The sequence below is a fragment of the Muntiacus reevesi genome, chromosome 2 (genome assembly GCF_963930625.1).
Source record: "Muntiacus reevesi chromosome 2, mMunRee1.1, whole genome shotgun sequence".
In the NCBI taxonomy this organism is placed as follows: Eukaryota; Metazoa; Chordata; class Mammalia; order Artiodactyla; family Cervidae; genus Muntiacus; species Muntiacus reevesi.
In genome coordinates, this window is record NC_089250.1 from 28914812 (window position 1) to 28933389 (window position 18578).

Below are 18578 nucleotides of genomic sequence, written 5' to 3' on the forward strand. Positions count from 1 at the left end.
TTTTAAAGAGGTTGAATGCCTTTTATTAAGTATTTTCTTTAGGTTTTAATTTTACCACTGTCTTCCCCCAACATTCTTAAAGATGATGGAACACCTGAGGTAGGTAAGGGGCTGACTTTCTTCTGTAGCCATCAGTTTACAGTAATAGATTCAAGCTTATTTAAGTTTGAAGTGTGTTTATGACCTGGGATATGATCCATCGGTGAACGTCGTCCTGTGTGAACTTGAAAAGCTTGTATTCTGCTGTGAAGTGTCCTTTTATCAGTTAAATCCAGTTGGTTGAGGGTGCCATTCAGTTCTTCCATATCCTTGCTTATTTTTCTAAACTTATTCTGTTATAGTTGTAATCATGCATTAGTTTGTCGTCTTTGTTTTTGCTTTGTGTATTTAAATGTTGTTAGGCACTTACTCATTTAGGATTCAATTCTGTCTCAGTGACCTGGACCTTTTAACATTAGGGTATAGACACTGCATCTTGAAGTAATGTTTACAGGTAAAGTTTTCCATTCTTTCACTGGTACACCTACCCAAGTCTTTTGAAGTCAGTTTCTTATAGGCAGTATATAGTTGGTTTACCTTTTTCCCCCTATTCCCTTGTAATTATTGATATATTTTGGACATGAGTTTGAGCAAACTCTGGGAGGTAGTGAAGGACAGGGAAGCATAGGGTGTTGCGGGCCACTGGGTCACAGAGAGTCACACACAACTTAGTGACTGGGAAACAATTGATAGGTTTGGATTCAGTTCTATGTCATGGTTTCTGTTCTATTTTTCGGTCATCCATTTCCTCTTTACTGCCACCTTTTAGGTAATAGGATCATTTCTAAGTATTCCATTTTTATCTATTATAATTTTGACTGGTATCTGTTAGTATAGATTTTTTAGTAGTTGCTCTAGAATGAAATGACCCTTTTCTTTTTTCAACTACTATACTCTCCCCTGTTGCCAACTTCTCATATAAATACTGTAAGTGTTCTTGTTTAGGAAGCTCAGCTTCTGGAGTGCAAGGAATTTCAAAATCAGAGGAGCTTTGTGAATCCGCACTGCTGCTAAGAGTCAATTGCCTTTTCTCCTGAAGCATCTGTTTCCCACTGCTTAGAGTGATGGTTTCTCCAGCACTAGGAACTATATTTACATCTTGATCTCTGCTTTTGAAATCCGAGTAGGTGTCCTTTAGGCAAAGTACATTTTGTTCTGGCTGAGGGGCAGGAATATTCTCTTTGATTCCTGGCCTATAGACCCCTTTGTTCAAGGAGGTAACATCCCCACTGTTTCTGTCCTGGGAAGATAACAGAACAGTGTCCGATTGGCTGTCCCAACCTTGACTTCCTTGTTCCGATATGTGTGTTGACTGAGAGGAGGCCTGGGAAGAAATGTGCGTTGACTCCCCATCAGAATCACTGAAAAGCTTCGGGGACTGGGAGCCCCCCGCCTCTGTGGAAGACGGGAGGTTTTCCAAACAGTCGTCTGTGCCTTCAGCATCTCTTTTAAAGAACACTTCCCACTGCGGTACTTCCCCATCGGCCCTCTGCTGGGGCTGAAGGACAGGACCTGTGTCTCCTTGAGCTGATCCTGGAATTTCTGATTCTTCACTTTCACTGTTGGATTCCTCACAATCTATAAAGTTTGCCCAAAGGAATGTTGGCATACTCTCTGCTTTGAAGCATCCTGTGCTTTCTCTCCATTTTTCAGGCTGGTTTTGAGATACAGCAGGCGTGGGAAATTCCTCAGGGCGAAGAGTCTGCTGGCTTGGAACCTTGTGCCTTAAAGGTGCTGGCAGAAGATCATCAAAGAGACCATCGTCATCTTCGTCCTCTGTGAGACAAACAGAACAAGGTGTGTAGGTGACAATGCAGAAGGAACCAATTCATGCTTTTAATTAAAAATCCAGTTTGCAGCACTTAGCTGCATTTTTCAATTCATAGAATTGCAAATAATGGGAATTCACTCTTCTTCCAGAAGTTAAAAGGTTGATGATTATTGGGATATTCTGAACAATCTAACCTGACTACCAGCCTTCAGCTTGTCATAAAGCCAGGCAGTGAGTTGAGACTAGAGATCTGCGCTCCCCTCTGATTAGAGAGTCTTAATCAGTGGTTCTTATCTGGAGAGCTTTTTAAATAAAATAGCTTTCTACATTTCATTTCAGACCTACTGAGTCCCTGAAAGTAGAACTGAATAATCTATTTTTTAAGTTCTACAGTTGATTCTCTACATCAGTTCAACTTTGAAACCATCTATACTAGGAGAGACATTTGCAAACTCTTTGTGCTCAGCCAGTAGATGTTCAATGCATTGGCTGATTTAATAAAAAGACAATTTTTTTCTAAAGTTTTCCTCCTATGAGCATTTTTTGATATCTGTTAATACTTCATGCATGTTACAGGCTAAATGTCTGTATCCTTTCAAAATTCTTAATTTCTAACTCTGTGATGGTATTTGGAGGTGGGACCTTTAGAAGATAATGAGCTCATGGTGGGGAGGGGGAGGAACACATGCGATGGGATTAGTGTCTCTGTAAAGAGAGGAAGCAGATTTCTCACTTTCTCCAGACCCATGCACAAAGGAAAGGCCACGTGTGTGCACAGTGAGATGGTGGTACAAGTCAGGAAGTGGGCCCCCACCAAGACCCAGACCTGCCAGCACCTTGCTCGTGCCATCCTAGCAGCCCCCAGAACCGTGAGTAGTCACCCAGTATCTGCTCGTTGCTACGCAGCCTGCGCCAAGTGCACAAGGCCACGAGAGACGTGGAGGGGGCAGGGGGAACAGATCAACTTTAACCAAAATACTGAATAAGCCACATCTGGTGTCATTTTACTGTCTCAAGCATGCTGCACTGGCCTGAAGTGAGCCCTGTCCACTTACATCCTGAAAATGAGGAAGTGTTACATAGAGAATGAACTTTACATGAGTTAAAATGACATGGCATGGAATTAGGGAAGGGGGAACAAATATTTTCCTGCCCTCTAATAGTACCTAAGCTTGAAGAATGAAATGGAATGCTCATGAGACTGCTTACTGGATAGGGTAGCTCACTTATTCACTGGATAGTAGCTCACTTTTATAAATCACTTATTCTAGTGATGAACCTGGTGTTAAGAAGCAGGTAATTATAAGTTAACTATTTTCCCAGTGACAGGGTGTAGCTTAAAAGTACACTTCTTAAAGCTGCTTTAACGGGCTGGGGGGTGGTAGCATAGGAACCATCATCGAGCTTCCTATCTTACCACTGAGGAGACAGGCCTGGAGAAGGTGTGTGACAACGCAAGGGTCAAGAAACCAGACACGCAGGTTGAGGGAGGAAACCCAGCTCTTAAAGTCCAGGGTTCTGTTACAACTGATAATTGTTCAAACAAGCAACTGTTTATCTTCTACTCATCTTCTAAAGGACTTACGGTGACTTAAGATGTCTAGCTGCTGTATCTGTAGTCATCCTAATGTCCAAGTTATGGCTTCCTTTTAAGCCAGGGATTAATACATTTGTTACAGCTCCTTCACAATGTGCCAAAGTTACCTTTCTGTGGAATGTGTTTGTATCACTTCTAATGCTGGACAGCTTCATGTTCTTCTGAATCAGTGACTATATCAGTATCATGGTATGTTTCAACTGTAAAAATAATCTGTCAGAACATTTTCACATTAACTCACCTGTATGTGTCTGAAAAAAAGTAAAATTTCTATGCTATTAGAAGTTTATTTTGACATTATTCTATGCTATAACTATAAAAATTTGAAATTTCTCTCTCTGAAAATGGGAAGGCATATAACATAAGAAATTTTAAGTGTTGAAATGCTTAGAACATTGACACAAACTGATAAGACACCTAAAGTCAATAAAAAAGGATGAATGTCATAATTCACAGCTACTTTCCAACCATCATGTACTTTTGATCTCTGTGTAAACAGGTATAATCAATTTGGCAATATGTATCAAATACTGTAATTTCTACAGTTTAATCCTATAATAATAATGAGAGCTGTGAAATAGACTTAACAGATAATGTTCATCACAATATTTATAAAACTAAAAAGTTCAAAATAACCTAAGTGTACAATGACAAAGATCAAATATACCATGGCATCCAAGAGATGTGTAGAAAGGTGAGAAAATAAAACCTATAATAAGGAAAAGTCAAAATTGACCTGGAAATGATAAAATATGATAGTAAATCCTCATGATCTTGGATTAAGCAATAGTTTTTCTTAGATATGACACCAAAAGCAAAAGCTATAAATGGAATTTGATAAATTGGACTTCATCAACATTTAAATTTTTACACTTCAGAAGACATCACAAAGACAGCTTTCCCCAGACCACAGCACCCTGAAAAGCAGCCTTTCAGGGAAACCCATATCCATGACGCCAGGGTCATTCTTCCTACCTGAGTCTAGGTGGATTGTTCTAGCTCTCTTCAGTTTTCCAAGTGGTTTATACTTGGGCTCAGTACTTTGGGAAGATCGGCATAAAGGCTTTAAGCTGAAATAATAAGAGTATTTTATTTTTCCTGTTGGAAAAGCTGCTGGAATATAAGTGTTATAGAGGTTATGAAAGCCTGACTATGGGGGGAAAGCCATACCACTACTATTAAAAGCAGAAACGCAATGTTTAATAATCAGAAATTACTTTCCTGTAACAAAGTGGTAAATACAAGCATTTAAACAACCTAGTAGACCTCCATCTAATTGTAGGACTGGGGAGAGCAAAACTTTTCTCTTTGTTTTTGCACTGCAGAAAAGCAGGTCCCTAGCCTAATAACTAGTAAACTAATAGAGGAACACCTTCTGGCATTCAGGGAATTTCAGTGTCACAACAGCTTCCTTCTGCCAGATTCCCAGAAGCCTTTAGGATTATGTAGAACACACTTGCTTGAAGAAAGCCTATGTGCTCCTAACCAGCCTGTTTCACATCCTTGCTCCCACTTTCAGCCCAAAGCTATTCTCTAGGTCCATCCCATTCAACAACATAAATGCCACAGGTAGTCCACTCACATTTCTTTAACTTTATCTATAGTTGTGCCTAATGGGATGACATTTGGATAGACATTCACAGGACAGATGTAGCTCAAGAAATCTTTAATCTGGAAGAAGGAAAACAAAATGCATCAGTTATTTCTCCCATGAAAACCGGGTGTTAAAGAAGAGCAAAGCGAGGAGAAGCTGAAATCTCTCAAGACTGTGGCTCCCAACATTGGCTGCACCTGAGGAGTGTCCAGGACCTTTCAAGAAGAGATGCACAAGGCGCAGGCCCTATCCCCAAAGATCCCCTAAGACTGAGCTGCAGTGGGGCCTGGGAAGCAGTGATTCTGGTCGCCAGTAAGGTGTGAGACTCACTGATGACTGGGATTCAGAGATTCTGTCCTTCATATGACATTAGTTTCCTTACCCATAGTGACCCATTAGGTCACTCACCCATAGTAAATCTCTCTCCTTCCAGGAAGTTGGAATTTAGCTGAGTATTTAATATGCAAAAGGAAACAAGGTCTTCAAACTGCATTCCTTTCCTCTGACGTGTAATTGTTAGCAATACACCAAGAGGAACTACATCTTTGAGATTGCCTGATTTGTTCTCAGGATTTATTCTAAACAAGGACAGTGACATGCAAACATGTCATTCATGAATACCCTCTGCAAAGCTCGGAATGCTAAACAAGAACTTTCACCATTCCTCAAAACATCTTAGCAACCCAGACAGGCTTCTGCTTTGTCACTTACTAGATCTTGGTGAGCTTGTGATCTCAAATTACCTCATGTCTCTTCGATTCTTCATCTAAGTGTATAAATGACATAATATGTGTGAAGTGCTTAGCCTGGTACCTGCTGCTGCTGCTGCTGCTAAGTCACTTCAGTCGTGTCCAACTCTATGTGACCCCATAGATGGCAGCCCACCAGGCTCCTCTGTGCACAGGATTCTCCAGGCAAGAACACTGGAGTGGGTTGCCATTTCCTTCTCCAATGCATGCATGCATGCTAAGCCGCTTCAGTCGTGTCCGACTCTGTGCGACCCCATGGACAGCAGCCCACCAGGCCCCTCTGTCCACAGGATTCTCCAGGCAAGAATACTGGAGTGGGTTGCCATTTCCATCTCCAAGCCTGGTACCTAGCACATGGTTAAATATTCAATAAAACTATTAGGAGTTGGTCATGACAACACAAAGATTTTTCTTTCTTTCTGCACATGTGGAGACTGAGGCACAAAGTAAGTATTAGCACCCAACTCTTTCAAGTAAAGCACCACAAGAGGTAGGGAGGGAACAGCAATTAATAACTCTGGATTAAAACAAAACAGGAACTTTAATTAAGCCTAGGGGAAAGACAGATCCAGTCTTCGGCTACTTTTCATAAACAATTTCATTTGCACTTTCAGAGCAGGCATGCAATGAAAAACCATTGTTACCTGTCCACAACCTATATGATTTGTATAATCAATCCAAAGTTGAGGCTGGTAGAAATCTGAGGCTTTTGAAGGGATTAAGAATGAAGCAAGGAAGGTCAGACCTACACACCAGAAATGGTCCAGGGAGACAGACACCCAGTGCACTCTCCTGCTTGTCCATAAAGTCACTGCAAACAGTGGACCGCTGTTCCTGGTCGAGTGACTACAGGGTTCTTGTGAGCCTCTAGTCATAGCACCTTGTCAACCAATCAAATACACAATCTTGCTTTATGTGAGCTTCTCTTTAAAGACTTCTTACGTAATATATATTGTTGGTCCATGGACAGTGAACTCAAGGCCAGTGGCTCTGTAACTCACAAATGAACAAAAATCAAACAGGTACCTCCTCCAGGCACACTGCAGCCTCCTTGCGCTTAGGAACGCTTGACGGCACTTCAGCATTACACCTGGGGGCTCTTTCAAACAACAAAATCACCCCAAAAGCACCAAAATGTGGGAAATGCAGCAGTAAACAGTGAAAGGGACACTTGTTTACAGTCTGTGAGCTGAAACACGAAGGCAGGAGGCCACCATGTGCGACCTGAGTCGGGAATGTGTGTGTCAGGCGAGTCCAATCCTTTGCTTCCCGGGTGTCCATGTGTGCAAAGGACCACAGGGCGCCATGTGCACTGATGTAAGGGTTCAGACAAGTGTCAGTGAGCGGGCGGGTTTGTGATGAGGAATCCACGAATGATGAGAATCAATAATACTTGGGCGGGGGGGGGGGGAGGAGGACATAGAAAACAAACCTGTGATTACCAAAGGGGAAAGGGGGTGGCAGAAGTATAAATTAGGAATTTGGGATCAACAGATACACACTATTATGTATCAAATAGATAAACAAGGACTTGCTGCATAGCACAGAGAACTATATCCAGTATTTTGTAATAACCTATAAGGGAGAAGAATCTGAAATGAATGTATGTGTGTGTGTTTGTATTATATATGTGTGTCACACACACACACACACACATACAAATAGCTGAATCACTTTGCTATACATTAGAAACTAATTAGAAACTATTAAAAACTAATACAACATTGTAAGCTAACTATACTTCAATAATTTTTTTTTTTAAAGAATGCCATTCCCTGGAGCTGTTCAAATCATTACCATGCCCACAGCTCACTGCTGCAGAGCTATATCTGTGTACCTCCAATACAAAAAAAAAAAAACCATTATCAGGGAAATGCATTAAGTGCAGAAATGGCAAAACTAAAATCATACATGACAAAGTGTCATAAAAAGCCAGCTTTTTCTCCAATATATGAAATTACTGAACCCCTGCACTTATAAGATGCTAGCATTTACTTTGGAAATGCTTGAGAATTTTGCAAATAAATTATGTATGTCGGGGCCCCATCCTAGTAGGTCAATATCCTATATAAAAAGTATCCTCACATAACCATATTAAGTCCTCTTCAACTGAGTAATTCTACTATACTGATCCTTACTAAGGACAGAGTGTATATACCCCAATCAGCTTTGTTCTTCCACACTTGCGAATATTGAGGACTATTTTTTAAATGGCTTTTCAGTACAATCAAAATCTGGGAGCGGCCAAGAATCTGGCCAGTACAAGGTAGTCTATCATAAGGTTTTATCTGCAGTGCTCCTTCAAATAAGATTTCAAATCTTTTTTCAGTCTTTCTTTTTATTGAAGTACTGCTTCAAAGAAGATTTAAGATTTTTTTCAATTTTTTAATTGAAGTATAGTTTATGTACAGTATTATATGTCACTGGTATACAATGTAGTGATTCATAATTTTAAAAGGTTATACTCCACTTATACAGTACTGACTGTATTCCTTGTGTTGTATAATGGAGTATTTTACCTTAACTATGATTTCATTAGGGACACTTTTTTTGTCTGTTAGCCTTTAAATTTTAATTATTAAACTATAGCTGATTTACAGTATTGTGTTTACTTCAGATTCTTTTCCATTATAGGTCATCACAAGACAGTGAATATAGTCCCATGTGCTGTGTGAGATTTACCATTCTTTTATGACAAGTAAACAGAACTGAAGTAGGGAATTTCAAATAAATTTAGAAAGCAAGGCGGAGAGAAAACCTTAATCGTATGTTTTCTTCAATGTTTAGGTTGAAAATGGTGATGATCAGCAATTTCCTTTAGACTTAGTGACATACCTCATCCACTGAGATGTCTTCCCCACATTTCTTTAGGAAAAGCCACAAGAGCAGTAGAAAAAAAGATGCCCCCAGAAGCCACGAAGGCTGCCAAGGTTCTGAGCTTATGGGATCCTCTTACCTCGCTGTAGGAGGAATGAAAAGAAAAGCAGGCTCTGTAGGAACTCTCTCCAGTCCTAGTGGGAGATGCAAACACAAAATTAAAGGTCACTTAATCAAAACTAAGTTCTAAACTTCAAGTCCTTTCATGTAGGCTACTGCAGTGTGAAATCATCCTACCATCAGTAATTTCTTCCTTTCTTCTGGAAAGGGGGGACCCTTTCCAGAAATGTAAATTTTTATCGACATTCTGAATAGCAAGCATTAAGGAAATTTGCTAAAACATAATGATCAGTGTGGGGCTCCCCTACTCCACCAAGGGCTTCTACTTTCTACAACATCCATTCATGACTCCCCGCCAAGCAAGACACCCCAACTCTAACCCTCTTGTCTGTCTAACGCAGGTAGACTCTGGGAGATACTGGCCAATGGATAGGTTTGGAAGCAGCATTTCTGTAGTTCAAATAGAGTGTAAATTCCACAGGTTATTTTCCACAATTGTAATGTATCCTCTTCTTGGGCTTAGACTAGACTGCATTTAAACCATTGATTTAATTGATGCCTTCAAATTGTGGTGCTGGAGAAGACTCTTGAGAGTCACCTGGACTGCAAGGAGTTCAAACCAGTCAATCCTAAAGGAGATCAGTCCTGAATACTCATTGGAAGAACTCACGCTGAAGCTGAAGCTCCAATCCTTTGGTCACCTGATACGAAGAGGCAACTCACTGGAAGAGACATTGAGGCTAGGAAAGATTGAAGGCAGGAGGAGAAGGGAGCAACAGAGGATGAGATGGTTGGATGGCATCATCAACTCAATGGACATGAGTTTGAGCAAGCTCTGGGAGATGGTGAAGGACAGGGAAGTCTGGTGTGCTGCAGGCCATGGAGTCGCAAAGAGTCAGAAATGACTTGGTGACTGAACAATGTTTCTCTCCAAAGATACTGCTTGCTTACCTCACAATGATGTTGGTTTTTCTGGTTCTTTCTCCAAACCACATGGTAGATGGCTTAATGCTGATTGTGTGGAGTGGAATTCTATTTTTGGAAGTAATGCCACATGGTAACTTATTCCACTGAAAATATTCCTCTGCCTAAAACCATTTTTAAAATACAGAAAAACAGTTTAACATTTTCAACAAATGTGTTTGTAGGCAGGGTCTCAAAAACAAACATAGATGAATTTTCAGACATAGATAATAGACAGACAGACACGAGGAAATAGGTAAGTCCAAAGTGAGGAACATTCCACAAAATAACTGGCCCTGGACTCTTCAAAAATGTCGATGTAATGAAAGAAAAGCAAAAGACTGGAGACTTACTTGATCTACATCAAAAGAAACTAAGGAGATCTGAGTGAATGCAACACATGATTATAAATAAAATCCTGGGGACTTCTCTGGTGGTCTAGTGGCCAAGACTCTACACTCCCAATGCAGGGGGCCCAGGTTCCATACCTGGTCAGGGAACTGGCTCCTACATGCCGTAACTAAGAGGTCATACACTATGCTAAGATCTGGCACACCCAAATAAATAAATATACATATTTTTAAATCCTGGACAGCCTTGCTTCTCCCTCCACAAGCCATAAATGACACGATTGGGACAACTGGATATTTGAATATGGAGGACATCGCATCGAACAGTGTTCTATCGATGCTGAATTTCCTGAGTGTGAGAATTGTACTGTGGTCATATAGGAGAATGTCCTTGTTTAGGGTGAAGTGTTATGACTCAGATGGGTTGGGGGGGTGGCGTGCTGGTTACACACACACATAAGAGAGAGATGAGGCTGCCAGGAAAAAGACATGGTGGTGGTAACACACAGTGGAATCCAGGTGAAGAGGACGGGGTGTTCACGTGACCCAGTGATTCCACTCCAGGGTATACATCCGGAAAAAAAAAAAACCAAGAACACGAATTTGAAAAGATATATGCACCCCAATGTTCACAGCAGCATTATTTATAATTGCCAGCATGTGGAAGCAACAAGATGTGGTACATATATACGCTATGAGTTATGAGAGGGAAGTTTGGGGGAGAATGGATACGTGTATATGGCTGAGTCCCTTCACAGTTCACCTGAAACTATCACAACGCTGTTAATTGGTTATACCCCAATACAAAATAAAAAGTTAGAAAAGAAAAAAATAATACAAAACAAGAGCATTATCAGCTCAACTAATGCTGATAATGTACCATAAGAAAAGAATGAAATTTTGCCATTTGCAACAATGTGCATGGACTTCTAGGGTATTATGTTAAGTGAAATAAGTCAGACAGAAAGACAAATACTATATGATATCACTTATTTGTAGAATCTAAAAAATACAGCGAACTAATGAATATAACAAAAAAGAAGCAGCTCACAGATAACAGAGAACAAACTAGTGTTAACAGTGGGGAGAGGGAAGGGGGAGGGGCAGACAGGAGTAGAGGATTAAGAGGTATAAACTACTAGATATAAAATGAGCTACAAGGACATATTGTACAGCATGGGGAAATAGAGCCAATATTTTATAATAACTATAAATGGAGTACAACCTTTAAAAACTGTGAATCACAATATTGTACACCTGTAACATATAATATTGTACGTTAACTATACAAAGTGTAGCACTCAGGTGCTCAGTCATGTCTGACTCTTTACAGTCCCATGGTCTGTAGCTCACCAGGCTCCTCCAACCGTGAAATTTTCCAGATAAGAATACTGGAGTGGGTTGCCATTTTCTACACCAAGCAAAAAGAAATCTGCCAATTAAGACATTTATGGGGTGTTGCTGGGGGAAAGACTACAAGTCCCACAGAAAAAGGACAAAACAGTTTCTACTTTGTATCGACATTATTTTTATCCATCCATCAAATAACTGCGTGGTGTGTGTCTGTGTGTATACATACACAAACAAAATGATGAAGTAAATTCATGATGTAAGTTATAATATGCAGCTGAACAGTCATCAAAAGAGTTTCTTAGCTCGTATTTCTCCTGTGGTAGTTTGAAATAGAATACTCCATGGTATGAATAAGAATATTTTTTTTTAATTTTGCTTTACTTTAGGGCAAAGAAACTTTAGGATTTTGGCTGATGGAGTTACATAGTATTACTACTACAGTGATTATCCAAATGTATAAATGTACTATTTACTAAAATAAAAATTACTCAGCATTTGAATGCCAAGATTAAAAATTTAGAGAAAATTTATGATCACACGAACCCCTGCATTTGACGGTCACTAATTAGTAGTTAAGTTACACCGAATGACAATATAAATTAAAATGGAAATGTTAAAGCCCAATTCAAAATTGAATCCCTGGCAGTTAATAAAAGTAGGAAGTTCTATGGTGGTTTTCATCAGAAAACCAATTACCAGTGAGTTTCAAAGAAACGAAAAATATTCATTTGAAACTGGATCACCAATACACGTAACTATTTCAAAATTGAAGGGAGTTCCCTGATGCTTCAGTGATTAAGACACCACACTTCCAATGCAGGGGGCATGGGTTTGATCCCAGGTCGGGGAACTAAAATCCTACATACCGCGTGGTATGGCCAAAAAAAATTTTTTTTTAATTCAAAGCAAAGTTATATTTAGATATTTACCTCAAATGAGAAAAAAATAAAGTTTATAAATGTGCATGTGTCATGAGTTTCAAAAGTAAACCACAATGGATGGTGATTACATTTTGTTAAATTTTAAATTATAAGCTCTAATGTTACTACTTTCCTTACAAATAAATCATTCGTTACATAATTCATTACAAATAAACATATATCAATTGTATAAATATATTTCATTAGAAATTACAAGTATCTGTCTGTTTACTAATTAGGTTTATGATAATGGAATATAGTGATGTACTGCTGCATGACCCTGATCTAACACTGGGATCTCAGCCTCACTTTTCACATTGGGAAATTGAAGAGCCTAGAAAATGGGATTTCTGAGGTTCCTTCTAAACCTAAACTTCTGGTTTCTGTAAATCATACAAACAGTAAGAAAAAGAGTTCACTGCGTACCTTTGGATGTCGACACGCATGGATCTGGGTGTCACGGTCTGTTGTCAGATGATGGAGAATATCAGGCATGTTTCGAAACATGTCTAGTTTATCCACGTGAACCTGAGGAAAACAACACAAATAAGCACATTATTGGAATTGTATTTCCTGTAAATAAAGTATTCAAGGGTAATTTGAGAAGGCTAAATCATCCAGTTAGAAAATAACTCTTTCTTCTTCCTCAAAGCCTAGTTTTCAACTTTCAATGCCTGTTAGTACCTGCCAGGACATTGAGATCCCATGTCCTGCAATCAGCGTTACTGCCCATTGTGGGAGGCAGTGAAAAGTGTGACCTGGCTGGTGGATTTCATTGAATCTGTCCATCAAGTCATTCAATTCATATTTCTTGTATATCTGTTCTATATCATGCTTTATTCTAAATATTGGATTTATTGCAGTGTATATAGCAGACAAAAACAATGAAGAATCGCTTGCTGGACTTCCCTGGTGGTACAGTGGATAAGAATCTGTCTGCCAATGCAGGGGAAAGGGGTTTGATCCCTAATCCAGGAAGATCTCACATCCAGCAGACCAGCTAAGTCTGTGTGCCACAGCTACTGAGCCCGAGGGCTTCAACTACTGAAGCCCGCCTAAAGCCTGTGCTCTGCAACAAGAGAAGGCACTGCAATAAGAAGCCCGCACACTGCAAAGAAGGGTAACCCTACTTACTGCAAAAGAGAAATCCTGAGTGCAGCAATGAAGAACCAGTTAAACCAAAAATTAACTACATAAATAATTTAATAATAATTTAAAAAGAGAGTCACTTGCACGTGGAATTCCCTAGCATGTTTAGTGGGTAGGGATTGGTGCTTTCACTGCCAGGGCCCAGGTTCCATTCCTGGTCAGGGAAATAAGAGTCTGCAAGCAGTGAGGCATGACCAATAAGTGAATAAACAAATAAATACAATGTTTATAAAAGGACTCACTTGCTCACGAAAACACACACAACATGCTGTATACTGGCAGCTGGAAGGAGGGGAGGCCAGCAGGAAGAGGAAGCAGAGACCCAGATCCTCCCTTTCCACACTCTTCTTTATTGGGTGAAAGGAGGACTCTGGCAGATGCAACAAAGCAAAACAGAACAAAGCTCAGCCACCTTCAGAATTTTAAAGCTAATACATTTTAAATTGTTAAAACCAACATGTCAGTTTTACTTAAATCTTCTCTTCTGGGTATTTTAGAGTAAACAAGTACCTAAATTGATACAAGGATAATGAAATGGCACCCTCCCCAAAGCATTCTAATTTTGAAGTCTGAATAACAAAACAGATTAGACTAATGTTAAATCAGTGTGGAAATTAAATACCCACACAGGTGTAGAAAGAATCCAAGCCTGACTGTGACTTAGCCTTATTCCTCTCACTGCCTGTTTTCCTAATGACTAACAAGAAGAAAAAATGAATGGATTTTTCTGGCCTAAGGAAATAAAAAAAAGGGATAAATTCTGAGATGTACAGAGAGACACAGGGAAACTTTCATCCTCGCGAAAGTGAAGGTGCTTGAAAGGGTTGCTATAAATCATCCCTCAGATCTCATCTCGGATCCTTCTGTCAAAAAACCTCACTCTTCTCCCCATTTCTGTGTACTCTTTTCCCACCAGGCAGGTAGGATCTTAGTTCCTCGACCAGGGATGGAACCTGTGCCCCCTGCACTGGGAGTGCAGAGTCTTAACCACTGGACCACCAGAGAAGCCCCTATACTCCCTGTTAAATTCCTTCTCTAAAGTTGTTTCTGTTCTCTACAGAGGGATTAAGAGACTTGCAAGAGGGCTCACTCCAGGGTCACCTCCCTAGGACCTGCCTCCTCTCCACCATCCCTGGGCACCTCCCAGGCCCAGGGTTTCTCCCTGCCAGGCCTCTGAGCTGGAGCTTCCAGTCTTGTAGATTTCACACACCACTGAAATTCACAAAACAAATTCAGGATTGACAGGTGGTGGTTAGCTTTATATTTTGCCAAGAAAGGACATGAGGGGGGAAAAAAGCAGACTGTAAAATGTATGCAAGTGTGCACACACATACACAACATATAATTACTGTGATTTTTATTGAAAAGGCCATTTTAATGTCAAAACCACATAGGAACCACAATCTCAGAATGAAAGCAGATCTGTCCCAAAATGGAGAATTGGGAGCTTTATGCCAAAAATATTTGGACAGGAAAACTTAAGGAAGAAATTAAGGAAAGAAGGACTTAGGAAGTAAGGCTTATGGAGAGCCGGGGGGTGGGGGTGGGGGGGGGCAGAAATTGTTTAAATTTCAAATGTAAAAGCACTAAACCTTTTTAGTTTTACTAAATTATGTTGTATATAAGTGTTAAGTTCATGACAGAAGTCTGTTAACCAGAGGATCGATAATAAAAGATGCCAAATGAAGTAATATTTAAACATCCAACTCGTTCCAGCATTTGTTTTGTTCAGAGCCACCACCAAAAATCCATCTTCTCTCAGGGGTTGTGGGCACTGCCAGAAGCAGTCACTCTGCTCACTTTGCTGCCGGGGTTCCCAAGAGCCCAGCACTCAGCTCCCATGGAAGGGACAGGTGAACACTGACTCCCAGCCTGACCTGACGTGTTTCCTTCAAGGGGGAGGGGCTTAGTGCCCCAGGACAGTATTCTTCATACACTTTTGACCATGATCTCCAGTAAGAAATACGTTTTTGAATTGTGATCTTTTCCTAAGCTGGCAATTTGTGGCACACTCCTTTCTTGGGATACTGGGCAGAGGCAGAGCCGCAGCCCCTGGTCAGGCACGCGATCACGAGGGTGAACAGCTCACACACTTATTGAATGCAGTAAGTGAAACGCACACAACCATTCTGGTTTTCACTTACAGCATTCAATAAGTTACCTGAGACTCCCAACACTTCATTGTAAGTTAGGCTTTGTGTTAGATGGTTTTGTCCACCTGTAGGCTAGTCTGTGTCTGGAGCGCATTTCAGACAGATGAGGCTAAGCTATGATGTTCAGTGGGTCTCGGCTATTAAAGGAATTTTTGACTTAATGATAAGCAATGGACTTAGCAGGACAAAGCCCTGTGGTTAACTCAAGGAAGGTCTAAATAGGCATGTGTCTGATTCCTAATGTAAATTTTCACATGACAGTGATTACTTTTAACTGTAAGCAACCCCCTCAGATATTTCCTAGTTCAAATGTATTCTCATTACTGGTCACAAACACTAAATTTCATGACCCATGATTTTGAAAAAAAATACATTCTTTAGGGGACTTCTCACCAAAGGGCTCTTCCCACTGTCAATTCTCCCAAAAGGAAGCAAATAAAGATGACAAAGGCTGTGTTCAAGGCTTCCCTGGTGGCTCAGTGGTGAAGAATTCACCTGCCAATGCAGGAGACACATGTTTGATCCTTGATCCAAGAAGATTCCACATGCCACGGAGCAATTAAGCCTGCACCACAACTATTGAGCACTTGTGCCACAACTACTGAAGGCTGCGTGCCCTAGAGCCTGCACTCCACAACAAGAGGAACCACTGCAATGAGAAGCCCATGCACCGCAATGAAGAGTAGCCCCAGCTTGCCACAACTAGAGAAGACCCCACACAGCAACGAAGACCCAGCACAACCAAAAATAAAGTAAGTAAAGACTGCGTCCATCTGTTATGGTTTTCAGTCTGGGGGATGCTGGGAGCGGGCATGAAGAAGGGGAGCAGAGGAGGAGACGGGAGGATGGAAGCTCAGAGCAACAGAAAAGAAAGAGTCGTCAAGTACCTGGAGTCCAAACTCCTCGCTGAGGTTGGTGAAGAGATACTCGTAACCATAGGCAGCCTTGCAGTTCAGCCACACCACGTGGTAGGGGCTCCGTGAGATCCAGCTTCGGACCAGCTCCACGATTCCACGCAGACACTCCTCCTGGGCACGAAGGTTCAAAGGCAGTTAACAGTGCTCCACGCCCAGGCTTCCCAGATACCCACGGCAACAGGACAATTAACGTCCCATCTGTTACTCCCCAAACTGCCCTCTTAAGAAATATAGCCGTGCTCCAGGGAGACGTACCCGACTAGGAATTTGATAGTATTTTGGGTCGCAGAAAGTTGTGTCTAAGTACACACTCTGGATGTCTTTCACTCTGAAAACAAAATTGAAACAAGGGGTATGACTCATTGCACGGGAAATAATAGGAAGCCTACACTTTCAGTTATTTTACAGTTTGTTCTGTGATTTGGATTTTTTCTTATATCAACATTGTTGGGAAATGATTTCCATATGATGAACTAATACAGCTCATGCATATATGGTTCAGTGAATTTTGACCAGTTCATGTAATTACCACCCTGATCAACACATGGAGTGTTACCATCCCCTCATTTCAAGAGGAAAAATGTGCCTTCCTGTTACAAATATTATTATAATCCAGTTAGATTTCTAAGAGGAACAAAGGCTGATATTTAGTGGAGAGAAACGCACAATAAAACCTTTAAAACAATGCAGTCTTAAGGTTCCAGAACTCTACAAAGCCCAGTACCTGCCCCCAGAGTGCAGAAGCTCCATTCTGGCAGCTTCTCCTTTAGCCAATCTGAAGTCTCCTGTGTACAAGACAGTTCCATTGTTGCCCTGAAATAAAAACCTGGAAAGAAAATAGATCTCAGTGGCTTCTAATTCTCATACAAAATTCTAATAAATTTATTCTAAATCCATATACTAAATATAGGTGCTGTGCTTAGTCACTCAGTCGTGTCTGACTCTCTGTGACCCCATAGACTGTAGCCTTCCAGGCTCCTCTGCCCATGGGGATTCTCCAGGCAAGAATACTAGAGTGGGTTGCCATGCCCTCCTCCAGGGGAGCTTCCCAACCCAGGGATCGAACCCAGGTCTCCCACACTGCAGGCAGATTCTTTACCATCTGAGCCACCAGGGAAGACCAAGAATACTGCATTGGGTAGCCTATCCCTTTTCCAGGGCATCTTCCCGACCCAGGAATCAAACCAGGGTCTCCTGCATTGCAGGTGAATTATTTACCAGCTAAGCTACCAGGGAAGCCCACTAAATATATACTAAATACAAACATATACTAAATCCATAGCCCATGTTGCCTGCCAAACACAACCACTGTGGTACGGTGCTGATGTAACTCCCAAAGTGTTAAACCACACTGAACCCTCAGCTGCCACGTCTTCCCAAAGAGGGAAAAAACACATGGGAGATATCGCTGAGTTTGCAAGAGATGTCCCCTAAAATGCATTAGCACCTTCGACTGTATACAGAGATCACCCCTGCTCACAGAGAGAAAGATCCATATGATGAGAAAATGCGAAGTCCATGGAAAGATTGCTACTGAAGTCTTCCACTGTAAGAAAGTCATGTTTCAAACTTGACCTGTGCCCCAGTCCCCTCTAGTTTAACCCTGGAAATGAAGGTTAAAGGAATTGCCATCACAAGAAGCAAATCTCCTGGTACAAGTTATTTTCTAGACGTTACAAGTTTATTTCTACAAATGTAATACATATCAACACAAAATAAATGGGCAAAATAGATGAACCCCTTACATAACTGATCCTGGGCAATGACCAGCAGGTAAAAGAGTCACAACAATCTCTTCCTTCTAAAAAGAAAGAAAAAATAACAATAATAGAAGTTATCATTAGGACCCAGCTAAACAAAGCCCTCCCGAGTAGAACACAAGTACTTCTCAAGAACGTGCTATATCTTTCTCCTTTCCCCACTCTCCAAATTCTGGAAACAAGTGGAATCCTCATTCACAAAACAAATGGTTAAACGTAGAATTCCAATACAACACAGCAATTCCACTCTTGGGAAGAAAGAAATGAAGTGATGGGCCTAGAGATCGTCATACTGAGTGAGGCAAATCAGGCAGAGAAGAAGAAAT

The 18578-nt window shown here is 40.8% G+C and overlaps 1 protein-coding gene across 2 annotated transcripts in view; it reads right to left on the reverse strand.

Annotated features, from left to right (window-relative positions):
* Window positions 1-13: 13 nt before the first annotated feature.
* The window catches only part of DCLRE1C (DNA cross-link repair 1C), a 34254-nt gene continuing 15689 nt past the window's right edge, over window positions 14-18578 (reverse strand). Inside the window, exons 5-14 of one of the 2 annotated variants that reach the window (XM_065921154.1) lie at window positions 18238-18293; window positions 17217-17318; window positions 16748-16820; window positions 16463-16603; window positions 12700-12801; window positions 9639-9775; window positions 8707-8761; window positions 4990-5078; window positions 4383-4477; window positions 14-1815 (exon numbers count right to left, since the gene is read on the reverse strand). In XM_065921154.1, coding sequence (XP_065777226.1) covers window positions 839-1815; window positions 4383-4477; window positions 4990-5078; window positions 8707-8761; window positions 9639-9775; window positions 12700-12801; window positions 16463-16603; window positions 16748-16820; window positions 17217-17318; window positions 18238-18293 — 1827 coding nt within the window. In that variant the 3' untranslated portion in view covers window positions 14-838. The remainder of the gene's footprint in view (window positions 1816-4382; window positions 4478-4989; window positions 5079-8706; window positions 8762-9638; window positions 9776-12699; window positions 12802-16462; window positions 16604-16747; window positions 16821-17216; window positions 17319-18237; window positions 18294-18578) is intronic. The other variant, XM_065921155.1, reaches the window with a different exon arrangement.